Genomic DNA, 27655 nt, shown 5'->3' on the forward strand with positions numbered 1-27655 from the left:
TCCTTCTTTACTGATGTATTGAACATGTGTATGGGAGTTGCATCCCCTTGCTTGCACAGCACATTAGTACAGTGCAGGACAAGCAACAGAGAAAGAAGAATCTCAATTGCTGTTTTTTTTTTTTCTGCCCAGGTTTTACAATGGACAGCACAGAAATAGAGGGAAAATCAGGTACGTTTTAGTTTTCTCTATTTTTGAGAACATACCTGATTTTTCTTATTTTGCTCTCTTCCTCAGCATATTCCAAATGAAAGTCCAACTGCTCAATGGTACTTCAGTAGACGGATTTATTCTATTGGTAAATGCTCAATTTACAATGGGCATGCTGATTGGGCTCGCCAATCAACATGCTCATTTCTGAATACAAAAAAGATATAATTTTATAATTACTTTTTAACCTGCTGGCAATGCCAATCCTCCACTGCAATGAAATCTGTTTGCATGCCTTCTTGTTGATAGATACAGACTAAATGTATAGACTGAATTAATTACTAAGCTTCACTTAAAGCAATGCATACTAGGCCATGTAAACTAATGCTCTCGTAATGTAACTGTACATGCTAAATAACTTGTTTAAACTTATCAAAAGAAACTGTTACTGTATGGCAGCAAATAACTCAAGCGGAAACGGTAACAGAGTGGGATAAAGCCAAGAAGATATTTGGATTGCAGGATAGAGACTCCCTTCCCTACTAGGACTGGATCTTACAGTACAGGCAAAGAGAAAGGAAAAGGGGATTTTAAGTGAAAGACTTGGTCTAGTAGAAAGTTTAGTTGAATCTAAGACAGAAGCAGCTGTTAAAAAGGGATAATTAGTAGGGCATGTAAAGTATTGCATGGTAACTAGAAGACTCAGTCAGCGGAGGTTAAGAAAGATTGGGAATAGAGAATGGAAAAGCAATTTACAAGAAAACAATGGAAAGATGCATGTATGGCTCCAAGTATGTAACCAAGTCCAGAAGATTTTGGATCTTTGCTTGGAAGTGATTGTATAGGTATTTTATACCCCAATGCAGACTTCAAAGAATGTTTCCTCAGACAGACAGCAATTGTTGGAGGGTGACACAGAAGAAAGAGGTAACTGGGAACTTATCTTTTGAGAGTATAATGAGTTGGCAGATTTTACAAATTCCCCACAGAGTACCCTATCAGAAATACTGGCTGAGCAAATGGCTGTAAGTAACGATATGATTCTTTTGAGTTGGGATACAGGATCTGAACTGCCGAGACAAAGTGAGGCCTGTTGGCTGCCAAAAAAAGGAATTAACAGAAAATGGAAATCAAAGACTAAACCAACTGTATTTGAAGTACTGAAACGAACCAGAAGAAGAATCTTTAGAAAAGGGAAGGAGTACATTTCACAGAAGTAAACGGAAACTGTGGGAACAATACATGTATAATACTATTCAGGAGGAGTGAGTTTTAAGGAAAGGCAGGAATTCAGCTATTTTTTGTAATGTAGTAAAAAATATATATATATATGTGATGTACATCGTATTTAAATGGAAAAATGTTAAAATGTTTTTTTCTTTTCTGTTAATGTATGTTTGTCTATGTCAAGTTATAATTTAATAAAGGTGTTTAACTGTTACTACAACAACTGAACAGAACCTACGCAGTTTAGTCTTGTTTCTGTTTACATTTACGTCACTGATCATCACAGTGCTGACATAGTTTGCTTGTAATTTCTATCACATGATGATGTTTTCTGTTCAGCATTACTGCTGAGTTAATGATGCTAGTCTCTGTCTTATGGTCTAGTTCAGTGTTTCTCAAACTTTTCTGATCGCATCCCACTTGGACAAAGCACATAACTCAGTGGCCCACTAGCCCCTTCCATAAATCACATGATTTAAAGATAGGTCATATTTCAAGTGCTGACATGTAAAATCTCAATCCTGACACACTAATTTAATGAACAATTTTCCTCAGTAACCCCTTAATATTAGTTTGTACTGTGTATGCACAAGCACTAAAAATGACACAATAAATTATTTTGCCCAGTGGTCACTTCAGCAGTCTGACCATGTATGCACAAGCACCTCCCTGATACATGAATGAATTATTTCCCCAAGCAACAATTTCATTACTGTCCAGGTATACACAAGCATGGAAATGAAACATTTCCCAAATTCTGACACACTAATGAATAATTTTCCCCAGTAATCCCTTCATTAGTTTGTATTGTGTATGCACAAGCACTAAAATGACACAAATTACTTTTCCCAGTGGTCACTTCAGCATTCTGCTATGTATGCACAAACACTTCCCTAATACACAAATGAATTATTTCCCCAATAATAAATATTTTTTTAATAAAAGGCAAAGTTCGCAATGGTACAATGTTAAAGAAGAGGAATATCACAATTGTGAGAAGTTGGGGCAAATAAAATGAGCCAGTAGTAGTAAAATGCAGTTCCAATTAGAATAAAGTCAATTTTTTTTGTGAAAAGAATATTATTCATAGGAATGCATGTTCTTGTCTTACACTGCCTTGTTTTTACCATTGTTCCAACATTTACCTAGGTTATACCCGACATCGGTCCATTTAGATCAATGTACTTCTCCACAAAAATAAACATAAATAAACGTGTTTCTAAACAGGAAATGGAAACGCCAATATTTTAATATTAAAAGGCAAAGTAATCTATGAGAGGTCTGGTAGATAAAAAAAATGAAATAGAACTACAACAGAGGGGAAACAGTATTTATTATATCTGAGAAAAAATATGTCAGTCAATGTGTCCAAAGAAGATTGTTGCAAGCCACAACAGCCAAAAATGTTTACTGGACATTGCCAGTAGTAAGTCAGATTACATCTGCAATGTCGTACAAAAAGCAAAAGGGACAGTTGCCACTAGCTGTGGTGAAAGTGATGCTCCTGCTTTATGTAAAAAGAAGCAGTCACAGAAATTTGTGCTAAACTGGAAACAGATAAATTCTGCAATTTGTAGTGTATTGAAAGAGTCATAGTTTACTGAAGGAGTGCTAGAAATGGATGCTAAACCATTATGAAAGGAACTAGGTACCATGCTTTGGTGATTCCAATTGTTACTCTACTATTTCAGTTAAGAGTCAGCACCAACCCACTCACAATGGTTTTCAGTTAATAACGAATCACAAAAAAAAAAAATATTGATCTAGTGAAACAGAGAATGAAGTGCACCTACTGCATTGACAGAAGGCGGCAATTTCAGTTCATACACATGGTGATTAAAAGTTAAAAAAAACAAGATGCTGCTATTATAACACTGGATGCATGCAGTGGAATAGTTAACTGGTTATACTAAGTGGTGGAGCTATGTTCTTATGATAGTCATTTAGCTTATCTGCTTCTTAACAGTGCTGCTTGAAGATGATTCAAAGAAATATATAACCACCAATATGAACTGAAGCTTTTTCCCCATTTGATGCAAGCTGCTCATCCTCCGTTTTCAAACAACTGTGGAAAATCTGATGAAAAACTTAAATGTATTGATGCAACTAGAAGATTAAGTAAGTCAATGGAAGAAAGAATGAACATTTCAGTTGCTTAAACAAAGTGATGCAAAGACTGCAAGAATATAATCTGTGTGTTATAAAATCAAAATGTGAGTTTGCAAATCACAGACTACATATCTGGGACATCCAATGTATTAAAACTGGATCAGTTTTTCAGCTGAGAAGGCAAAAGCAACTCATGATCTGCCCCACTCCAACCTGCATGAAAGACGTGCAAACATTTCTTGGTTTGGTTAACTACTGTGAGATGCTTGTACCTACGCAGAGAACATAACTGTGGTACTCGTAATGCTAGGAAGCCAATGCATTTAAGAAGTTCAGTGAGTTTTTAATGTCTGATAAAGTGTGCGCCAGACAGTGAAGGAATGAACTAGGGAGTAGGATAACAGGGTGTGAGCAGAGAACATCATGGGAGTTGTTTATATGTGGAATTGAGGGTAAATTGAGGCTGCTCGGGTTGATGTTCATAGGTAGGTACTAGGGTATTGGCTCTAGAATGCTAATGAGGAGCTCTGTTTGACATAAATAGGTAGTCTGTTCCAGAGTATGGGAAGTCTCTGGGACAGGAATCTATCCCTCCAGCATGTTCTGTTTATTGTGGTGACAAGGTTTAGGCCCCTACAGCATGTAGTTCTGAGGGATTGGGATTTCTTTAAGTGGAGCATGTCCAACAGCTCTGGGTTTGACATAGCTTTGTATGTTAGGCAGAGATCACCTCTGCGACGGAGTAAAGCTGGAGTTTTTTGAGACAGTCTTATTATGGGTATCTGTTTAAGGCCAGTAATCCTCTTTGTGAGGTATTTCTGTGGCCTCTCCAGTTGTTGTAGATGTCTTGTGAGGTACATACCAAAAGGGGCACTATACTCTATAATGGGTCTAATGAGTGATGAGAGGGGAACAATGACCTCTTTTTCTGGATGAGAAACCTTTTGTGATGAGGTGTGCCACATAGAAGGATTTCCTGACCACTATGGCAATGTGATTATCAAAGGAGAGACTACTGTTCACCTGTGTCCCAAGGTCTCTTATCACACTTTTGGTGTTAAGTAGACTACCACCTATGTGGTAGTTCATGGTACAGAGTTTTATCCAAAGGGGATGACAATGCACTTTTTGGCATTGAGCTTCAGGCCATGGCTTTGACACCAGGCATCTGTCTCAGTGAGGCCCTTTTGTAGGATGCCCACATCGTTAGGAGTTTCAATTATGGCTCCCAGTTTGCAGTCATATGCAAACTTCATTAGCCAAAGACCTTCTGGGTTAGCCTGTACTTTAGAGAAGTAGATACCAAACAGGAGAGGACCCAGGACTGAACCGTGTGGTACTCCACTTGTCACTGGTCTGAAGTCAGATTTGGAGTCTGCTATTTTCACACAGTGGGTTCTGTCCGTGAGCCAGTTGGTAACCCATCTTGTGACATAGAGATTTATACCTAGTTTAGTGAGTTTATCTATAATTCCAGAGTGGGGGATGGTATTGAAAGCCTTGGCGAGATCTAGATAGGCTGTGTGAACCACCTTACCCTCATCTATGGCTTTGTTGACCACTTCAAAGAAGTCTATCAGGTTTAGGAGACATGATCTGCCTTTTACAAACCTTAACTGGATGGGGTCCAGAGTTTGGAGATTACCAATGTCTTTGTTTATGAGTTCCATGATGATATGTTCCATGGCCCTGCAGACCAGGCTCGTCAGGCTAATGGAGCGGTAGTTCCCAGGGTCCGTCGTGACTCCCCCTTTGTGGAGTGGGATAACCATTGCGGTGCGCCATTCAGTGGGCACAAAGCCTGAGGTGAGACTATGATTGAACATGGTACTTAGGTGGGGTGCCAGTTCGTTCTGTAGTTCATGTAGAACGCAGCCTGGGATATAGTCAGGTCCCATGGATGCTGTGTTCTCAGCTTTGGAGAGTGTTTTTTTTACCTGTGCAGCCGTGATTACAGGAACTTTGCATTCTTCTGGTATAGAGATGGGCCCTCTAGGGGGTGAGAGGGGGGTAAAGATAGCACTGAACCTATCTGCCAGGATGTTGGCAATATCAGTTGGTTCTGTATATTAAGTGCCATTGTGCTGTAACTCAAAGCAGATATGAGTGTTGCCATTGAGATTTTTGACATAGCTATAGAATGCTTTGTGGTTGTCTTTAGAGTCAGTGGCAATGTTGTTTTCATAACTAGCTTTGGAGAATTTTATGAGGGATCTCAGCTTCTTACTGAGGCTGACCAGGGAGCTCCTCCAGTCATGGGATTTTACTCTTTTTTGCAACAATTTCTTTCTTCTGTTGTAGAGTCTGTTTATGGCAGAGGACCACCAGATTGACTTCCTTTTTTTTGGAGGATAGCATCTTGGTTCTGTTAGGGATAGCATGATCCATGCACTTGTGTAAGTGCTTATAAAGTGCATTTGTGTTGAATTCAGCAGTTGTACCTCTATTGTCCGTCTGCATGGGTGTCATGAAGTTTGCCACTTCTGTCTTAAGAAGTGTGAGGTTGGCTTTGGAGAAGTTTCTTACGGTGGTTTCCCTAATGGGGGGTGGGGGCAGGATGTGGATGTCTAGGGTGATTAGCTTGTGGTCGGATCTGACCAATGAGGAAATGACCTCTGGTGTGGAACACCTGTCGCCCATGTTGGTAATGACCAGGTCTAGGATACTGCTGCCTCTGGTGGGGGTATGAATAAGTACAGCTGAAACTTCATTAACTGATCTTTTGGAGTAAAACAGAAATAACAAAACCTTGGAAAAAGACTGCAAGTGTGGATAAGGTTGACATTCAGAGAAGGACCTGGGAAATCTTTAGATAATGAGTGGATAGAATCAGATTTAGGTGATCATGTGACAGGATTAATAGAATATGGTCAAAATTCCTCAACTACTACAGGATGAACACAGCCAAAACTTGGAGGGAAGTTATGTTTCAGGAAAAGATCCAGTTTTGATATCTGTGTGAAAAAAGAGTGTAAGGGAAATCTTTACATTAATTGATGGTACAGGCTGTGTAACTAACAATTGCAGAACTAATGTCCAACACACAAAACATGAAAATTTAAAGTAATTGTGAAAAAAGTATTTTCTTTTCTGCAAGGAGGTTTTGACATCTTACATTCCCTGACACAATGAGCTGTACCAGCCACACACTTTGACATGTGTACACACAGATATGCAAGAAAAACCCTCCAAGATACAGCAATCTTAGAATCAGTACATAACACAACAGAATCATACATCAGTGCTTGGATAAATGAGTCAATCTTTTGTGTACTAAACTTCAGCTCTGTTCTCTTTTAGGGTGAGCTAACCATTCAGAATCATAGGCAGTTACTAGGCCACCGACCTGGAGATAATTTCAAGCCTAGCCATTTCATCCCAATGTGATACAATAGATAGTCTAGTCAATACTCAGGATTCTATTTAGTAATGGAGTACCCTTGTCCAGGAGGGTTGGGGGCTCTATCCTGGTAAGAATTTACAGTGCCCCATCCACTCAACCAGGTTTCATTTGAACAGTGACATAGAGGTGCTCTGCTTCATATGAATTGGCAGCCTATTCCAAAGACACAGCAGTCACTGGGAGACAAATCTGTCCACCCAGCACATCCTATTCAAGTAGCAGGTCTTATTTAGGACCCTGGAACGAGAAGCTGTAGTCCCACTTGATTTAGGGATGTGGAGCAAATTCATTAGGTTTGGGTCGGCAATTGCTCTGTAAGACAGGCATAAGTCTTAGTCATTGTATGGAACCTCCGAGGTCTCTCCAACTGCTGCAGGTGCTTTGTATGGTACATGCAGAAAGGGGCATTATACTCGATTATGGGTCTGATTAGTGACAAGTACAGAAGGGTTATAACCTCTTTTGCTCTGGAAGTGATGCTTTTGCTTATCAAGTTGTGCTACACAGAAAGCCTTCCTTACTACTGTAGACACTTGGTGGTCAAAGTTAAGTTCACAGTCTACTTGTGATCCCAGATCTCTTACCATTTTGTAGGTATATACGGTACTGTTGTAAATGTGATAGTGTGAAGGGACATTTGTTTTTACTGCAGGGAATTGTCGCTCGCCAGGTCAGGATAAAACAAGCGAGCATCGTGGGTTCTTGTTCAAGCAGCTTTATTGTATACAAACACATCATAAATGAGATTGAGTAACTTTAACTTATAAACAGATTAGCCATCATGCATATAGATGTTAACATTCTGGCTGCACCTTCAAAATGGCACTGAAGCTAACACGTGCTTGGTATTTATATGCACACACAGATCTTGGAAATGCTTCTTAAAGGTACAACACACCTGTTATTCTATATCCTCCCTCTTTGAGAAAATGAATTAGACATTGTCAATGAAATTAATGAATATGAAATTTACATAGAAATGACTTCCATCATACAATTATACAAAGCTAGACACATATATGCTTTCACACTAGGCTTTGAAATGTGACTGCATCATGTGACAGAAAATTTGGGATCTGGTTTAGGAACTGGGATTGTCTCTGCTTACTGCTCAGTCTTAGGAACGCTGGAATCATCTGCCAGAACAGTATCAGGAGTCAAGACACGTTCTGGAACAGGAATATCATCTGGATTGCTCTGACAGTTACAGTCTTTATCACAGGTACGATGCTACAATATTGGTTTTGCTACAGGAAGAAGATGTCTGCCATTTCTCCTATATTCCACACCCTCAGATTTAACAAAATAGGATCTTGGCCCTGCACAAATACTCGTTACTTGACCAATCCAGTCGAATCTTTAAGCTGTTTGTATCCTCGCTGTCTCTCCTTTTTTTCAATGGATGAAGAAATCTGCTTGACTTGTCATAGCTGGACTTTTGGAAAGAATCCTTTCTAGATAACTGGGCTTTGATTGCTTGGTTGTTGTTAGCTTTAGGCCTCAATAAACTAGAACTGATAGCCAACGTTGTTTTGATTTGCCTAGATTGAAGTCTCTGAGCAGGTGAGCCAAGTATATCATCACGGGGTATGTTTCTGAGACTGAGTAAGTTCAAAAAACATTGGTATTATCACCCTTTGACTTCTCAAGTAATTGCTTTGCACTCTGCACTGCACGTTCAGCAAGTCCATTCGATTGCCGATATTTGGGAATACTAGTAACACGTATGAAGTCCCATTCTCTGGCAAATTTCTGAAACAACTGACTGGTGAATTGTGTACCATTGTCAGAGATCAATTTCTGTGGACTGCTATGGACTGACAAATGGCGTTTCAACTTAGTAATGACTATAGTAAAAGTTAGATTAGGGAGTAGATCGATCTTGAACTAATATGTCAGGAGCTAAAATTGACCAAGGTAGATCAGGAATTTCACTTAGTTGAAGTGGCTCTCTTTGCAAATGCGCTTTAGTACTATTACATACTGGAAGAACCAAATGAGGGTCAGAAACCAGTAGTGAATCCTTTTAATTAACGCCAACAAATAAATACGTTTTCGACAAAAAAAGAAGTCTTCCTCAGAAAAAGCACACACAAAATGCCACAGTTTGAACACCTTAAATACCTATTCACAAATTCCTAATTAATCAATTATCCAATAAAATAACCACTTTAAATGATTTGAATAGGAAAGAATATAATCAAGTTAAAACGTACCCTTTCACATGTAGCAAAAATACTTTAAAATTCTTTTAAATATACATAGTAAACATAGTAAATGTAAAATAATGCTTGCTTTATCAAAAAGAATTATGCAAGGAAAAGACATGTCTAAAAAACTTTTGAATTAGTTGTTAAAAAATGTTATTAAAAAATGTAATAAAAGGAAATAGTTTAAAAATGTGCAATATTTCCTAATTTCCTTCTAAATAGTGATACAATAACACCCGGTGTGTCCATACTCACAGTACCTTGTTCCCCAATGGCCCTTTTTTTCAATTATAAAGGAATTCCCAATACTATTCTAGTATGTCCAAAGGTCAGTTGTCAATCTCCTCTCCGGTCCAGCTGGTGAATCTGGGAATCTTGAGGCAATGTTACAACTGCCTCATGTACACAGACAACCCTCTCCTCCTCCCAACAAATTCCAACACATGTGAGAGATGCAACCATATAGCCAAACTGGAGGCTAAGCTCTCTCAACTCAGTACTGGCGTAACCAGTCAGGAGGAGAAGGAAACCACACTCACTACAATTCCAGTCTCACATAGACCTACCACGACAACAAACCAAACACAAACACACAAAAACATACTGGAGGCTCTAAATAAAAATCTGCCTAAGCAGCAGAGACCTCCAAAGCAGACACCCAAGCAACCGCTACCCCAAAACAAAACACGTGCAACACATAGCTCACAAAGCCAGTGTGCCGAACAGTCACAGCCTTTAAGGCTAAACAACACACCTGATACACTTGTAAGAGGTGACACTATCATCAGGCACACTGACATCCCGCTCACCTGGCTGAACAAGGAGAAGGTCACAATGAGCTGCCTGTCGGGCGCTAGGATCCGCCACATAACACAAGCACTCAGGTCACTCCAAGGCAAGTACAAATATGACTCAGTCATTGTCCATGCTGGTGTGAATGACCTGAGACGTACCTCCCTGGACTACATGAAAAGTAACATAGAGGAGCTCTCTGAGCATGTAGCCCAGGCCGGTATGACCCTGACCTTGAGTAGCATCTTACCCTCACCAAGAATGATGCCACAATATGAAGACAAGATGATCAATTTCAACAATTGGCTTAAGTGTTGGTGTCATTCAAAGGGGATCCAATGCCTGTCAGCCTGGGATGACATGCTCGACAAGCCACGATGCTTCGCTAGGGACGGCTTGCACCTGTCACCCTGGGCTTTGGATATTGGCAAAGGCTCTTGCTACCCCCATAGTGCCTTTTTAGGCAAGGCTCAAAAGACAAACCCACCTCCATAGGTATCACAAGGGATAAGAAACTAAGAGTAATGTTACTCAACGCCAGAAGTCTAAACCTCAAGATGCACGCTCAAAACTCTCCTTAGCATGGAGAACATCGATATCTGTGCAGTAACAGAAACCTGGTTCAAGGCTCCGAGAGCACCCCAGCACTACCAGGTTATACCTCATACCATGCTTTTCGCCCCAAAACTTGGACCGAACCACAAAAGGAGGGGAGTATCAATATTCACAAAGATACCCACACCTCCAGGTTGGTGGCACAGCACGAAGCATCAGAGACTATCCATGTGCAACTAACTGTGGGTAAAACTGCCTTCCAGTTTATAGCCTGCTACAGACCACCCTCCCAAACACAGGAACCCCACTTGGCCTTCCTGAGAATACTGGAAAATATGAAGGTTTCTCCAAACACCATTATATTGGGTGACTTCAACTACCCAAACATAGACTGGGAGCATTACTCTAGCTCCAACACCCTAGCCCAAAGGTTCCTAGAATTTATAAACTCAAATGCTATGGAACAACTTGTTACCACTCCCACAAGAGGGGAAAACATACTGGACCTGATCATCACCAACATGGGGACACTATGCTCCAGACCAGAAGTGTATCCCTCACTGATAAGATCAGACCATAAACTAATCTCACTGGATATTCACATCCCGACCCCACCCCCTGCCCAGAAAACCACAGTGAAAAACTTCTCTAAAGCAAATTTCACACACCTCAAAACCGAGGCAAAATCCTTCAAAGCCCCTGGGCCTGTGGAAAATACGGCCCAGACCGCAGAATCCTTTATAAACGCATTCTATGAACACCTTCAGGAATGCATGGATCATGCAATCCCAAATAAAACCAAGACCCAATCCTCCAAAGGCAGACATCCTGTCTGGTGGACCCCAGCCATAAACAAACTATACAATAGAAGGAGGAAGCTACTACATGATAGAGAAAAATCCCAAAAGGGAAGGCATCTCTGATGAGTATTAGCAAAAGCTACGGGCACTCATAAAATCGTCTAAGGCCAGCTTCGAGAGAAAAATTGCACAGGACACTAAGGATAATCACAAGGCTTTCTTTAGTTATGTTAGGAACCTGGGTGGGAATTCCCAGATATGCTCAGAATTAGTCCAAAATGACAAAAATACACCGAGCCCACAGACATTGCCAACATCCTAGCTGACAGGTTCAGTGCAAACTTCTCCCCTCTCCCACCAAAAGGGCAAATATCTATCCCAACAGAGTGCTGCCCCTGATATCTCAGATGCTCAGGTAAGAGCCCTCTCCAAAGCAAAAGCACAGCATCAATGGGACCAGATGGTGTCCCGGCTGCGCCTACATGAACTCCAAGAAGAGCTAAACCCAAACATAAAACTACTGTTCAATCTTAGCCTTACTACAGGATATGTACCCAAAGAGTGGCGACAGCAACAGTGGTCCCTCTCCACAAAGGTGGTGCCTCAACAGATCCTGGAAACTATCGCCCCATAAGCCTGACTAGCTTGGTCTGCAAAGCTATGGAAAGGATCATCATGGACCTCATAAATAAAGATATTGGGGACCTACAGACACTGGATCCTACCCAGTTTGGCTTTGTTAAGGGCAGATCCTGCCTCTTAAACCTGGTCGATTTCTTTGAAACAGTCACCAAGGCCATTGACGAGGGGAAGGTGGTCCACACAGCCTACCTGGACCTCGCAAAAGCCTTCGATACAATACCCCACTCGGGCATTATAGATAAGCTCACCAGCTTAAATATAAACCCCTATTTTACTAGATGGGTTGCAAACTGGCTCAAGGACAGAACCCACATGGTTAGAATTGCTGGAGCCATGTCAGACTCCAAACCAGTTACAAGTGGTGTCCCACAAGGCTCAGTCCTGGGACCTCTCTTGTTCGGTATATATTTCTCGGCGGTACAAGCCAACACGGAAGGACTGTGGCTGACCAAGTTCGCAGATGACTGCAAACTGGGCGCCATAATCAACTCTCCAGCCGACACAAGCATCCTCCAAAAGGGCCTCATACAGACAACTGGTGCCAGAGCCATGGCCTCAAGCTAAACGCCAAAAAGTGTATAGTCATCCCCTTTGGCAAAAACAAAGTGCTCACAAATTACCACATAGGTGGTAATCCATTAAGTACAGAAGAAGTCATTAGGGACCTGGGGACCCAAGTTGATAGCAATATCTCATTTGACAACCACGTGGCCAAAGTGGTTAGAAAAACATTTTATATAGCCCACATAATCATGAAGGGATTCACATCTAGATCAGGGGAGGTCATCGTACCTCTTTACTCATCCCTCATCAGGCCCATAATTGAGTACAATGCCCCTTTTGGGATGTACCTTACCAGACACCTGCAGCAACTGGAAAGACCCCAAAAGTACCTCACCAAGAAGATCAAAGGGCTCAAACAGATGCCATATGCTGCCCGGTTAAAGAAACTCCAGCTCTACTCAGTGGCATACCGCCTGCTCAGAGGCGATCTGTGCCTGATGTATAAAGCCATGTCCAACCCGGAATTAATGGACATGCTGCACCTCAGAAAATCCAAATCCCATCGAGTTACGCTCGAGAGACTTGAACCTCAGCACTGAAATATATAGGACATGCTGGAGGGACAGATTCATAACCCAGAGGCTCCCTTCACTCTGGAATAAAATCCCAGTCCAGGTTAGGCAGAGTCCCACACTGACTCTCTTCAAGAGGAATCTTGATGAGTGGATGGGAGATCGTAGGTTTACCCCGGCTATCACTTCTGTGTCACTGTTAGACAGAGGCACAGTATACTAACCTCAAAAAAAGGCATAGCAAAATTAATTTAAAATGGGTGGCGAAAGCCAAACACACTCTGGCTAGGCTTATAAATGCCCTAGGGCAGATAGCCTAGTATGAACCTATGAACCTATGAACCTATATCAAAGTTTTGCTGCTCTGAATTTCAGAACAGAAGTAATGGACACAAAATCATTTAAACCAGGGGATTTTGTGGATTCCAGGACAATCTGCCAAAACAGTTCCCTGTACTCCAACTTTGCCTCCCACATGCCACCCGTAACATTCTTGGGAACTATTTCCAATACAAAAAAGAAAAAAGTAGCCTGTGGGCAATCAATAGTATGACGAAACAATGCGTTTTTGCTATTTTGTTTTCTCATTTCATAGAAATGTTCATACATTCTGTTCCTCAATCTCCTTTCAGTTTCCCCAATATAAAATGACGCACATTGGTTGCAAGTGACAATGTAGACCACCCCTTGAGTGTTACAGTTAGCATAATTATTACTAGAAATGTGCCTGTTCCTAGCCGAAATATGTATTTCACTTGTATTAACTATATGACAACATTGTGAGCAAGCACCACATTTAAAAGTGCCCTTCCTCCGTGAACCACTGTCTTTATTATTTATCTAAGAATATTTTATATTGAGTGTCCCAGTATCAATCCATTAAAAAAAATCACTAGAATATGTCAAAACATTTTGGAGGCAATACTTTTTATAAAAAGGAAGCTAGAAATGGCAAAAAAAAATTTAACTTCTTAAAACTGGTCAGTAGTAGCAAAGGGTTGCATTAGTACATCTGAAACATGACAATTATTTGAGAGCATACCTGTATGAAGACGAAAGTGGACTTTCAGGCTCCCTGAGGTGGAAAAAGCTTTCATGCAGAGCTGGCACCTGAATGCTTTAATTCCAGTGTGGGTCTTTAGATGAGCAGTCAATGTGCTCTTTACAGCAAAGGCACGGAAGCACTGTTGGCACTTGAAGGGCTTTTCATGAGTGTGGATACGTATGTGGCGAACAAGGTCACTAGGTTTCTTAAATTCTTTTGTGCAGTATGGACACACATGCCATCGAATTCCATTCTCTTCTCGAATAGAACCTAAAATTATGAACAGACTACATTTAAAAAAATTGTGCCACTATGTTTAATCAAGTAATTCAAAGATGTATTCTAGGAATACAAATTTACACTTCTGTCTTCATTTGCTGCCATTTACATTTGGTTTACAGTGCACATATTTTTATTCCATTATTCAAGCAGTATATCTAAAACTGACAGTGCAGGTAAACTTAAGTACTATGCCAGCATTTTCCAGAAAGTCAAGATCCAAATGAAACTATCGAAACAAACAAAAAGCCCATTGAGGCGAATGCGAACCTTTAATCAATATAGTGATTTTTAAAAGTGAGCCCCAAAGACTCAAAATACAAACACGACCCAAATAAGTAAAAAAAAAACTGACAAGCGCTTTTGTCTCTATAGGTTAAGTGAGACTTCATTAAATAAGCTTGTATTCAATTAACCAGTATATAAACTACAGCTATGTATCTTGCTAAAAATTCTTAAAGGAGCCACGTTCACTTAATGAATAATTAAATATACCCATAAATAAGTATCAGTCTTGATACCACTAATAATACGTATCAGCTACATATGATTTCACGGGTCTATATTACAAGACCGAAAGTGCATATGTGCGACTACATAAAAGTCGACACATAATGCACAAAACCTGACAATAGCGAACGACCACGTAATCAAATTTTTCCCTAGGGAAAAAACTTACGTGGCCATTCGCTAAAAAAAAAAAATAATTTAACACCAAAACAGGTAGGGGGCTTTGCCCCCCACACCTCCCACCCCCTAACTAAATATACCAACACCGAGACTGCACTATAGGGAAGGAAAGGGCAACTCTGTGAAGTTGGCCAACTATCTCCTTGCCCTAAGAAATATTCATTGAATCACTTAAATGCGATTAGATGAATATGTGTCACTGTTTCCGTATTCGCTAAGAAGCCTTTTTGTGCTTCTAATATAGACCCGATTTCTCTACTGATCACATATTATATTACAATATAAATTCCAATAATTATAAAAATATATAATTTAAATTAATATGGACCCATGAAATAAATAACTATCCAAGCTGGATTATAAAACCTAAGTCATACCTACTTAAAATATAAAAATCTAATTAATGATGAATTTAAATGTCTACTAAAAATATGAAAAATATATAAAAATATATATGTATGTTAAAAAATGTAAAATAAGTTGGTAATAACACTTATCTGTCCAGTGCATTTGTTTTAAGTAAACTGGCAATCAAAATTATATTGTCAATATTAACAAAGTGTATATTTTTATTGTGTATATTATTGGAATTTGTATTGTAATATAACATGCGATCAGTAGAGAAATTGTATGTAGCTGATATGTATTATTACAGGTATCAAATACGCAGCTGATAATGTCTTTGTTAATGTATAGAATAGACAAAAGTGCGTAACAATTATTTTTTAACTTATTTGAGCCATGTTTGTATTTTGAGTCTTTGGGGCTTGGTTTTAAAAATCACTGCATTGATTAAAGGTTTGCATTCGCCTCACCGGTCTTTTTGTTTGTTTGGGTTTTCCAGAAAGTATTTCCTTGTCCTAAATAGCCAGCCCCCAGAAAAAGAAAAAAGAAGGAAAAAAGAAAGCTCTGAACAGTCCTTTATACCCTCTGATTCTTGAAACATTACTGTGCCTCATCACTTTTTCTTCTTTACATGCAGCTTGGAAAATGTTTAACACAGTAAAACTGCTTCTTCCTTGCACACCCCCACAGTATGCTATATATTTATATAAGGAGTCTATGATACAGAGTTGTCCAGAAAAGTACAACATATGCACGCACATGCATACATACACACACACACACACACACACACACACACACACACACACACACACGCACACGCACACACACACACACACACACACACACACACACACGCACATGATTCTGAAATATTTAAGCTTTTAACTTGTAACATTGCTGAGTTCCAGTCCTCTAATGTCATATTTATTTTGAATGAAGATAAACACCAGAAGCCTGTATCTATCTGTAGCATACAAACATACCAGAGTAAATGTACACAAAACTTCATATAGCCCATTTATCAAGCTAAGTTAGATGTATACCAAAAGCTTCTTGATAAGTCATTTTCAAGCAAATGCATCCAAACAACAAAGATTATTGTGCAAAGCAAAACATCGACTCTCGCTTTATCTGGTGATCTACCAGTGAACTTTTCTTGATTGACTCTAAAACTGAGTTCATCCTCTCCATCACTGACGATTTTACATTTTTCTTAGATTATGCCCATGCTGAGGCCCATCTGTACCCAGTGCCACTGCATACTATGATGTTAAGAACTGAGCCTACACGTTTACCCCTGACTCCCTAGTGAACACACACACCCTGCAAATCAAGACACAAAAATGAAGATGACATTTGGAAGAGTTACAGGAAATTCCAAAAGCTGAGAACAGATAACATGACTATCCAAGCACAGGGAATGCAAAAGGGTATCCAAATCTTATAAAGAAGGCAGAAAGGCCCCCTTATAGATGAGTTGATACAGTAAGAACAAATCTGTTATATTTAACACAAGGTACAGTTTCTGTGGTCACCATGGGGCTGAGACAGCTCATTTTAGTCTTCCTGCCCTAAACTTTCTGATGAGGCATAGGATATTTGGGAATTGCATGAAGATGTACAAGAATCTCCTATGCCATACTCAAAGAAAAAAAGAATGTGACAGCCACCATGTTCCCCTCACCCTGCTCCACACATTGTAATGGAAAGAGGACCACATTCTACCAAATGGCATACAGGTCTATCGCCAGAGTGTGCTACTTCTAGAAGATCAAAGCAGTATATGACCTCCATATGCATACTTCCAGCAGAGGGCAGGAGAAGCACCTTAGAGAGTCTGCCAGCTCATTCACTTCATTTGTATATGAAATATTGAGACAGTTATGCCTCTGTTTATGGTCCACTGTCAGACATCCATTATCTGCCTGAAAAGGGGGATTACTATTTCATACCCCCTTGCACATTTTGGCACCACATGACAGAATATGGTTCAGGCATCAGCTCACTCTCCAAGGCCTTTACGGCATGGAAAACTACCTGCAGCACCAACTAGCTGATGAAAAGCCAGGACGATTACAACATTTGACCTGTGTGGGAACCAAGATGAGTTCCACCATGCCAGCTAAGCATCTAACATCAGGACTTGTGACAGGCTCATCTGCAGGCATAGGAGGCCCAGCGAGTAGCTGGTGGAGGCTGCCCACCACTGTAGGACCCAACCGCAAGGGACTGACACAGGAGATTCTTAAGCATATGGTGGTTACACTGCAAATGACATCTCACAGTCAGCTGCAAAACCTGCATCCTCAGACAAGTAAACTGCCCCATAAGTCATCCATAACTTGCCACAGTAAGTCCAGGCCTAAACCTGCACTTTGTCCTCAGGCACCCAAAGTTATGAACTTCTAGGAACTCTCCATGGGCAGTAATGACCAGCAATGAAGATCAACTAAGAGTCTATAAAGACAATCCTCTATGATAGGATCAGGGTACATTACTTCCAGCTTATGGGTACCACAAGGGACTACAACCACAGATGCACCAGGAATTTCTTGGCTGGGGCTGACAGAAGTCAGTCATCCACACACAGGAACATGTGAAGGTACTTCTTTAAAGCCTCAATCAGAATGATAAACATGCCAGGCACTCATAAAAGATCAAAAGGCAATTTTTTAACAACAACTGATACTTGCACACAACAAACTGTAAGAATCTCCTGAGTGGGCACCAAACACAGATGTGTACAAAGGAATTCATTACATCCACTAACACCATCCAGGCACCACGCTGCAGCAGGGGTACAGCTCCCTGGAGAATCATCTTCTAGAACTAGACATTGCAGATGTGCTAACTGAAGTTACTGATGTCTGGGATGGCCCAAAAAGTGCCTACCCCACTCAGAATGACAAACAGACATACATAGAACCATCAGTCCTATTCTAATTGTATAATTTCCACTATAGCGTCATTCAACAGTTGAGTGTAGGCCTTCTTACCTCAACAACTTCACATTGAGGTAGCTTGGACTCTTAGTACAGCTTTTTCAGAGGAGGAACCTAAGAGCTCTAATACACTGCCTAGTGTGACTATCCAGAAATGAAAGACATGTCCTTACCATATTTAGCTGATAAGCAATGAGTACATTCCTTAATGTGCCCTAGGCTGGGTTGTCCCTTTCCACCAATCAGAATTCAGATATTTCTTAGATTACCCAAAACCAATGAGTCTTATTGCACCAAAATAAGAAAGGAACACCAGCACAGTGAACATCCCTTCTGAGGCAGCAAGGGTCATCATCACTGATGGCAGACCCTACAGAGATAGGGAAACTCTCAAACTCCATTCTAAGTGAGTCCAATAGTTCTAAGGAAGAGAGCCGATATCCACTCTTTTCAAGATCCCTCTCCACTTGGGATCAGGAGAAGGACCCCAAACTAGGACAAAAATGCTTCTGCAAGGGGTTGACCATCATTAACCAGTAGGCACTGAGAAAGTACAGTTTTGTACCTACCATAAATGTAGATGTCCGATAGGTATGCATCTGCAGTCCTTACATATGGGTTGTCCTGCCTCAGGCAGCCCTTCAGTCGGCCGGATTCCAAAGTCTGGGTCCGGCGTCGGCTGATGTCGCCCCTTTCCCGACGTCAGAGCGCCTGGGATATAAAAGTGTCAGCCGATGCCATCTTCCTCAGTGTTTCTTGCCCCAGATGCCAGTTGCCCTCTAAGTAAGGCTAAATTTGGAGAAATTATCAAATTCCAAACATGCACAGTAATAAAAAACAAATACACCACAAAAGATAACCCCAGCTAGCTAAAATGAGGGATATGTACCCATAGTATATCAAGGAGGGGTAGGAGGGAGGGAAAACCTGACTGCAGATGCATACCTATCGGACATCTACATTTATGGTAGGTACAAAACTGTACTATGTCCTTCAAGGATGCATCTGCAGTCCTTACATATGGGTAGAGTACCATAGCCCAGCTGGGGGAGGTAGGAACTAAGAAAAGGATGGTGTAGCTAACATGTCCTGCAGGACTGCACTAGCAAAGCCTGCTCTGGATCTGGAATATAACGGTAAGTTGTAATGCTTGGAAAATGTATGCATGGAGCTCCATGTAGCAGCTTCTAAAATGTCCTTTGTAGCCACCCCTCTTAAGAAGGCTGTGGAGGTGGCTGTTACTCTGGTGGAATGAGGCCATATGTTTGCTGGCACAGCTTTTCCATGAAAAGAGTAACAGAACCGAATGCAATTTCCTATCCATTTTGAAATTGTCTGTTTGGAAATTACTTTTCCTTGTACACCAGCAGCATATGCTACAAAGAGTTGTTCAGTTTTTCTGTAAGTCTTAGTTCTGTCCAAGTAGTAGCGCAACTGTCTGTGGATGACCAAAGTATGCAGAAGTTTTTCTCCTTTATTTTGTGGATTTGGAAAGAAAGTCGGCAGGTGAATAGCTTGGTTCAGTGAGACCCTGGATACCACCTTTGGCATGAATGAAGGACTGGTTCTCAAAGAGACTCTGTCCTGATGAAAAATGAGAAAAGGCTGTACTGCCATGAGGGCCTGTAATTCAGATACTCTTCTTGCTGAGGTTATGGCCAGAAGGAAGGCAGTCTTCCAAGATAGGAATTGCAGCTCTGAAGATGCTGCTGGTTCAAATGGAGGAAGAGTTAATTTTTCCAACATGAAGTTAAGGTCTCATGTAGGCACTGGAGGTTTCCTTGGAGGGTTGATGTTTTTTATCCCACTTAGAAACTGCCTTAGTAGAGGATGAGAGAATACAGGTGGATCAGTGTTGTACGCTGCTGAAATTGCTGAAGCATGAATTTTTATGGAGGAGTAAGAAAGGCCATTATGGAGCATTTCAGCCAAGTATTCCAGAATATGTGGAATGCTCATGACTGTCGTATCTTGACCCTTTGTGGTGTTCCAGGTATGAAATCTTTTCCATTTTGCTGAATATGCTTTTCTAGTTGAAGGACGCCGGGCTTCCATGATGATATCCTGTACCCTTTTGGATAGTTTATCCTGGGGAGGAGTCAAGGTATTTTCCAGGCTGTCAATTGTAAGGTTTTGAGGCTGGAGTGCAGAGTCTTGTAATTGTGTTGTGTCAGTAGAAGTGGCCATTGTGGAAGAGGCCAAGGTTTCGTGTGTGACATGCTTCTTAACAGTGGGTACCAGTGTTGTCTTGGCCAGACCGGGGCTATCAGAATTACTTTTGTTTGCTCTGTCCTGATCTTCAGTAAGACCTTGGCCATCAGTGGCAGCGGTGGGAATGCATATACTGTTAGAGTATTCCAGCTGAAGGAGACGGCGTCCACTTTCCATGCTTGAGGATGGTATGTCCTTGTGCAGAATTTCCTCAGTTGATGGTTGTGGTGGGAGGCAAAAAGGTCTATGTCCGGCCTTCCCCATGATTTTGTTATCTGGAGAAAGACATCCGGGTGCAACATCCATTCATGTGGATCCATGATGTTTCTGCTCAGGCTGTCCGCCAGTACATTGTCTTTTCCTGGTACGAACTGGGATTGTAGTTCTATATTGAGTTTTAAGGAAAGCTCCCACAGATTCATTGCCAGCCTGCAAAGAGGGTATGAATGGGTACCTCCTTGCTTGTTTATGTACCACATAACTGTGGTATTGTCTGTCTTTATTAACAGGTGACCTTGGTGCAGGAAGTGCTTGAAGGCCTCGATGGAATGCATCACTGCCAGCATTTCCTTTTGGTTGATGTGCAGATGCAATTCTTTTTGTGCCCATTGTCCTTGAATGCATCTGCCCTCCATGTGTGCTCCCCATCCATGATCTGAGGCGTCCGTTGTAATGGTATGGCTGGTATGTGGCTTGCTGAAAGTCAGGCCCATGTTTGACTGGCTTGCTTTTGCCCACCACAGGAATTCCTTTTGAAGGCATGGAATGAGGGGGATCAGAGATTCTAGGCTGTGACTGTGCTGAGACCATAGACTCCTTAGGTACCATTGTAGTTTCCTCATATGCAGCCTTGCTTGTGGAATCAGAAGAATGCAAGATGCCATGTAACCCAGGGCTTGCAGGATTTTCCTTGCAGTTAGCTGGGTTTGTGTTGTCAGTTTCCTGAAATAATCCGGTAGTTGTGCTTGCTTTTCTTCTGTGAGAAAAGCCATCTGGGTGTTTGTATCCAGTTTTGCACCCAAGAAAATTATTCGTTGGGATGGAACAAGTCTTGATTTCTGAATGTTGACTGTGCATCCCAAGGCCTGTAGTAGTCGGATGGCATAGTTTAAGTGTTTTACCAGTGTTTGCTGGCTGTCCGCTTGTATGAGGCAGTCGTCCAGGTATGGGTATATTTGAATCCCCTGAATTCTGCAATGTGCAATTACTGATGCCAGGCATTTCGTGAATACTCTGGGCACAGTAGATAAGCCAAATGGCAATGCTGAGAATTGATAATGCTCTGAACCTGCAAGAAATCTGAGGTGTCTTCTGCAACTTTGTCTGATAGGGACATGCAGGTATGCCTCCTTGAGGTCTAAAGTTACCAGCCATGACCCCTTGCCCAGCATGGGAAGGAGTTGCTGTAAGGTCAGCATTTTGAATTTTTGCACAATGAGGTAAGTATTCAGTGCGGACAAGTCCAGAATAGGCCTCCATTGCTTTTCTTTTCTTGGAACAAGGAAAAGTCTGGAATAAAATCCTTGGCCTTGTTCTGTGAGAGGAACCCTTTCTATTGCTTTCATCTGTAGTAGTTTGGAAATTTGTTTTAAAGCCTCTGCCCTTTGGTTTGGTGGCAGGTTCGGCATGCCTTGTCTTTTTGGTAATGTATGAAAGTGGAACCTGTATCCTTTGTCTATTATTTGCAGTGTCCATTTGTCTTTTGTAATACTGTGCCAATTTTTTGAGAATAAAGATAGCTTTCCGCCCAAAGGTGCTTCCAATTGAGACGTGGTTGGCGGGGACAAAGTCAAGTCATTGAGATGGTCCTTGTGTAGTAGTTGTAGGCCCTGCAGTGCCTCTCTGGTTAGGAGCCTGCCACTGACGCCCTCTGTAGGAGCCCCGAGCTTGCCCTCTACCTCTGGCACATCTGTTTCTGCCTCTTTGAGATCTGTCTGTGTCCGGAAAGGACCAATTCTTAGAAGGCCAATTTCTGCTGAATCTTGGTGGCTGGACCTGGAGAAAATCCTTGACTGTTTGTACTGATTTAGCCTTTTCCACAAATTTCTTTAAGACCTCTTGAGCCGAGGAGCCAAATAACTTTTGTTTTTCCAGCGGAGCATCCAGTAGCTTTGCTTTAACATGGTCTGGCAGAGTTTGTTCCTTCAGCCAAGCATGTCTACGTATGACTGCACCTGTCATTGCTGACCTACATGAAGCTTCCAATGCATCATAACCACACTGCAAGAAATGGTTGCTAACCTGTTGAGAGTTATGTACCAGATCCTGAAGTGCCTTGCGATCTAGGGGTTCAGGCGAAGAAAGTTTTTTATGCAATTCATCTAACAAATACTCTTGGCACTGTATCATATGGAATTGACAATTTAATGCCCTTATAGAAAGAGTGGAAGAAGTATACACTTTTTTACCCCATCTCTCTAAAGCCCTGGACTCCCTTTCAGAAGGAAGAGGATTTTTTGTAGTGGTGGTTGCAACCCCTTTAGGGCCCTGAGAAATAGTTTCTGGGTCAGCAGAGTGGCCCTTGTAAAGGAAATGATGTGAGTCTGGGACCCTGTAGTACCTATCAGGCTTGATAGGAGCCGGAGGAAGGGAGTCTGGAGAAGTACTAGACTCAGAGTACACATCATCAATGACATTTAAAACAGGAGGACTAGCCAAAGGCCTATGCTGAGGTAAATGCAAAAAAGTCCTTAACCTCTTCCTGGAATCAGAGAATTCCTGGCCCTGCCATTTGAAATGCTCTCTCATGGAGTGAAGTGTCTCCCCAAAGGACAACTCTTCAGGAGAGGAGGCCGAGGGAATAGATTCCTCTGCATCAGAATCCTCTTAGGCCGTAAAAGCCTCCTCCTGGTAGTCTGATAGAGCAGAGTCATCTGAGGCCTCATCAGAAGACTGGGGATCTGTGTGCTCAACCCTGGGCCTTTTGTCTAGAGGAGGTTGAGAGCCCCTGTCCGGATGGGGCTGAGAGCCCCTAATTAAGGAAATAAGGTCCTCAGCTAGAATTAAAATTTGTGAACCTGTAGTGGATCCCTGAGGAATAGCCTTGGGAGGGAGAGATTTTGGCTGTTTAGCAGCTTTAGCACGGGTAAATGCCTTAATGGACATGGATGCAGGAGGCCTGGCTGCCCCACGTGCTGGAGTGGTTTTATCTAGAGGAATGGTGTCGGTTGTCTCCAGAGCACCGGTTTCAGAGGGGAATTCTATGACCGACTCAGAGGAGGCCTCCGGGACCGAGGTTGTCGGTTGTGCGGTTTCGTCGGTCGGAAGCACCAAGGATTCCGTTTCAGCAGAAACCGAGACACTCGCGGTAGGCCTAACCACGGTTTCGGCCGAAACCACAGACCGCGTGTGTCGGTCCTTGTCCTTCCGTTTTTTGGTTAAATGAGTAGTCGGAAGCTCCGACGGCATCTTGTAACAGTAACTATCCCCAAAAAATTCCTCTGCAAACTCCGACCGATGCCTAAGAGTGCGTCTATTGAAGGATGCACAGGCTGCGCAGGCCGAGACGTCATGGTCTGGGCCTAGGCAGGGGAGGCAGTAAGAGTGGAAATCCTTATGAGGTATTTGTTTCCCACAAGTTAAACAATTATTAACTTTAACTGTTTGATCTGACATTGGCTGAGGCAAGAAAGAGTCCCCAACGGGGTACTTAGCTTTTTGAAGTCTTCGGTTAGCTGAAATTACAGGAGCTGGCCGACCGGCACTTGCAAACTGCTTCTGCTTTGGGCACCGCATGGCAAGAAAGACTGAGGAAGATGGCGTCAACTGACGCTTTTATATCCCAGGCGCTCTGATGTCGGGAAAGGGGCAACATCAGCCAACGCCGGACCCAGACTTTGGAATCCGGCCGACCGAAGGGCTGCCTGAGGCAGGACAACCCATATGTAAGGACTGCAGATACATCCTTGAAGGACATCCAGGCCAGCATTTAAAAATGGAATGACTCTCACCACACATGCCTCCCAAACTAGGCCTGCCAATGGAGAATGGAATCAGCACATGATACAAAAGTATATATCTACCCTTGGCATGTCCCCCCACCCCCCGGCAAGTAAACAGCTCTCTATGACAGATGAAAAGCAATTCTAAAGAGAAATACCTCATTTAAAACAGCACAGCTATAATTCTAGGCTTCTATCAAAAGCCAAATATGGAAACTGCCCATGGTTTTGGAAGGGAGTAAGCTCCATCTAGCAGCCTCCAGGCACATTAGAGAAAAAGAGTCATCGCTGAGAGGGTAATACTACACTGCACCATCTCCACAAAGAAATCAACTTAGTGGAGTCAGTGAGGGATCTCTTAGCAAAAAAGCCTTATCCTCCTATAATTTGCTAAACCCAGAATTTCAAGGGGAAGGACTCTGGTCTACAGCAGGCAGAAGAGCCTGGAAGAAGCAACCATCACATCCTCACTCACCAGAGGAAAGGTATTAAAGACTAAAGGATTAGGGCTGAGTTTCGAAATTCTGTCCTGGCCTAAATGACGGGCCAAGAGTAAGAACTAGAGGCTTTAAAGCCAAGGTGCAAGGACCCTAGGCAGGGAAAACTAAACTCTACAGAAGGAAGAGAAATATCCATACACCCATCCAAATCAAACAAGGGAAGATGGAGCACGAGCAGTCAAATTCCATCAATAGGAAAAGAGGGGAATTTCCTTCAAAGATGAAACAGTGGAGAAGCAGGTAGTGCTGTTACCTCACAGCAAGAGATTCCAAGGACTGATTCGCAGCTAGGGTACCTTTTGTGTGGAGTCTGCATGTTCTCCCCGTGTATGCGTGGGTTTTCTCTGGGTGTTTCGGTTGCCACATGCATTCTAACGATATGTAGTAAGTAAAATGAAGACACTAAATTGCCCATAGATGCTTGTGCGTGTCTGTAGGTGTGATATAAAGAACAACCGTAGCATGGCTAGCCTACCTGGTGGTGTGAACAATGGCTGCAGAAGACTGTCACGGGTGTTGTGACATCCCGACCACATGTGGAAAAAAATGTGAAAAGGGGCTGTGGATGGATGGTTGGATTAACTTCTAAGGGCATGCAACCCTCCTGAGAAGCATAGATAATCTTCTACCACCAGCAGGCTTGAGAATCACCTCCCTTCTCTAAAGCAGAAAAGTACAGTTGTGTACCTACCATACATGTAGATGTTAGAGTGTATTCACTGTTGCAGTCATTACTCTTGGGTTATCCTGCTGGCAGGCTACCCTCAGTCGGCCAGAATTCCAAAGTCTAGGTCCGGCGTCAGTTGCTGTCGCCTCCTCCCTGATGTCAGTGTGCCAGGGGTATAAAAGATGCAGCCGACGCCATTTTCTTCAGTTTTTATTGCCCCAGATGTCAGGTGCCCCCAAATTGGAAGGCTGAAAAATATACCAATAAAAATGCATGCACAAAAATAACATTTCCTTCATCTACAAGCAAATACACCAAATAGGTTGTATAGGATAGAGAAGTGCAGATAAGTCCCACCAAAGAAAAGGGGGATGGTGGGAGGGTAACCTGGACTGCAACACTGAATACACTCGAACATCTACATTTATGGTAGGTACACAACTGTACTATGTTCATCGTGTTTCACTGTTGCAGTCATTACTCTTGGGTTGAATCCCAAAGCTGAGGATGAGTGGCTGGGCTAAATAGGATTAGGAGAGGCTATGAGGTCCTGCAGAACTGCAGTGGCAAAGCCTGCTCTGGACTTAGAGTAAAGAGTTAAGTGGTAGTGCTTTGTGAAAGTGTGCACTGAACTCCAAGTTGAAGCCTCTAAAATATCTTTGGTTGGTACTCCTGTGAGGAAGGCTGCTGAGGTGGCTGCTGCTCTGGTGGAGTGAGGCCTAATGCCTTTAGGCACTGTTTTGCCATGCTGAAAATAGCAGAAATGGATGCAAAGGCCTATCCATTTAGAAATAGTCTGTTTTGAGATAGCCTTTCCTTTGGTCCTGCAGCATATGACACTAAAAGTTGCTCAGTCTTTCTGAAAGCTTTAGTTCTGTCCAAGTAGAAGCGTAACAGCCTGTGCATGTCCAAAGAATGCAGAATTTTCTCACCCTTGTTCTATGGATTTGGGTAAAAGGTAGGCAAGTGAATGGTTTGGTTGAGGGCCACACTGGACACCACCTTAGGCATAAATGTAGGGTTTGTCCTCAGAGAAACCCTGTCTGGATGAAAAATGATAAAAGGTTCCACAGCCATGAGTGCTTGTAACTCCGAGACTCATCTTGCAGAGGTTATTGCTAGGAGCAGAGCTGTTTTCCAGGATAAGAATTTTATATCTGCTGTTGATGCTGGCTCAAAAGGCGGCAGTGTGAGTTTTTCCAAAACATAATTGAGGTCTCAGGCCAGAATTGGTGCTCTCCTTGGAGGCCTAATGTTTTTGGCCCCTCTGAGGTACTGCCTTATTAAAGGATGAGAAAAGATAGGTGGTTCCATATTGTAATGGGCTGAAATGGCACAGGCATGAATCTTAATTGATGAGAATGAAAGGCCTTTGTTCAGCATCTCAGTTAGGTATTGTAAAATCTGAGGGATATTTGGAACACACATGTCAATGCCTTGTTTCTGGCTCCAAGCACAGAATCTCTTCCATTTTTCTGCATAAGATTTTCTGGTACTGGGCCTCCTGGCCTCCAAGATAACATCCATAACAGCTTTTGAAAGAAGAGTGTTCTGAATGGCTACATTATCCATCATGCTGCCAGATTTAAGGTCCTGAGTTGGCTGTGCAGGATCTGATTGTTTTGTTGGGTCAGCAAGTGAAAAGTTTGAGGCAATATCCATGCTGGACCTTGAGACAAGCTCTTTAGGATTGGGTACCAGTGCTGGCGTGGCCAGTCTGGTGCAATCAGTATCATTTTTGGCTTCTCTTGTCTGACCTTTAGGAGTACCCTGGGAAGGAGAGGCAGTGGAAGAAAGGCATATACTGTCAGATTTTTCCAGCTGAAGGATAGGGGGTCTACTTTCCATACTTGCTTGTGATAAATCCTTGTGCAAAATCTCCACAATTGGCAGTTGTGAGGGGAGGCAAATAGATCTATGTCTGGGCATCCCCATTTCTTTGTTATCATGCTGAAGACTTGTGGATCCAGCTTCCATTTGTGGGATCCATGAGGTTTCTGCTTAGGTCGTCTGCCATAATATTTGTTTTTCCTGGCAGGAATTGTGCTTGCAGGTAAACTTGAAAAGC

The 27655-nt window shown here is 42.1% G+C and overlaps 1 protein-coding gene across 1 annotated transcript in view; it reads right to left on the reverse strand.

Annotated features, from left to right (window-relative positions):
* ZNF236 (zinc finger protein 236) overlaps positions 1–27655 on the reverse strand; it is a 1651223-nt gene that overhangs the window by 1069944 nt on the left and 553624 nt on the right. Inside the window, exon 10 of the mRNA XM_044067103.1 lies at positions 14007–14279. Coding sequence (XP_043923038.1) covers positions 14007–14279 — 273 coding nt within the window. The remainder of the gene's footprint in view (positions 1–14006; positions 14280–27655) is intronic.

Source organism: Protopterus annectens, chromosome 3.part1 (genome assembly GCF_019279795.1).
Source record: "Protopterus annectens isolate FY-2018-M chromosome 3.part1, PAN1.0, whole genome shotgun sequence".
Taxonomy (NCBI): Eukaryota; Metazoa; Chordata; order Ceratodontiformes; family Protopteridae; genus Protopterus; species Protopterus annectens.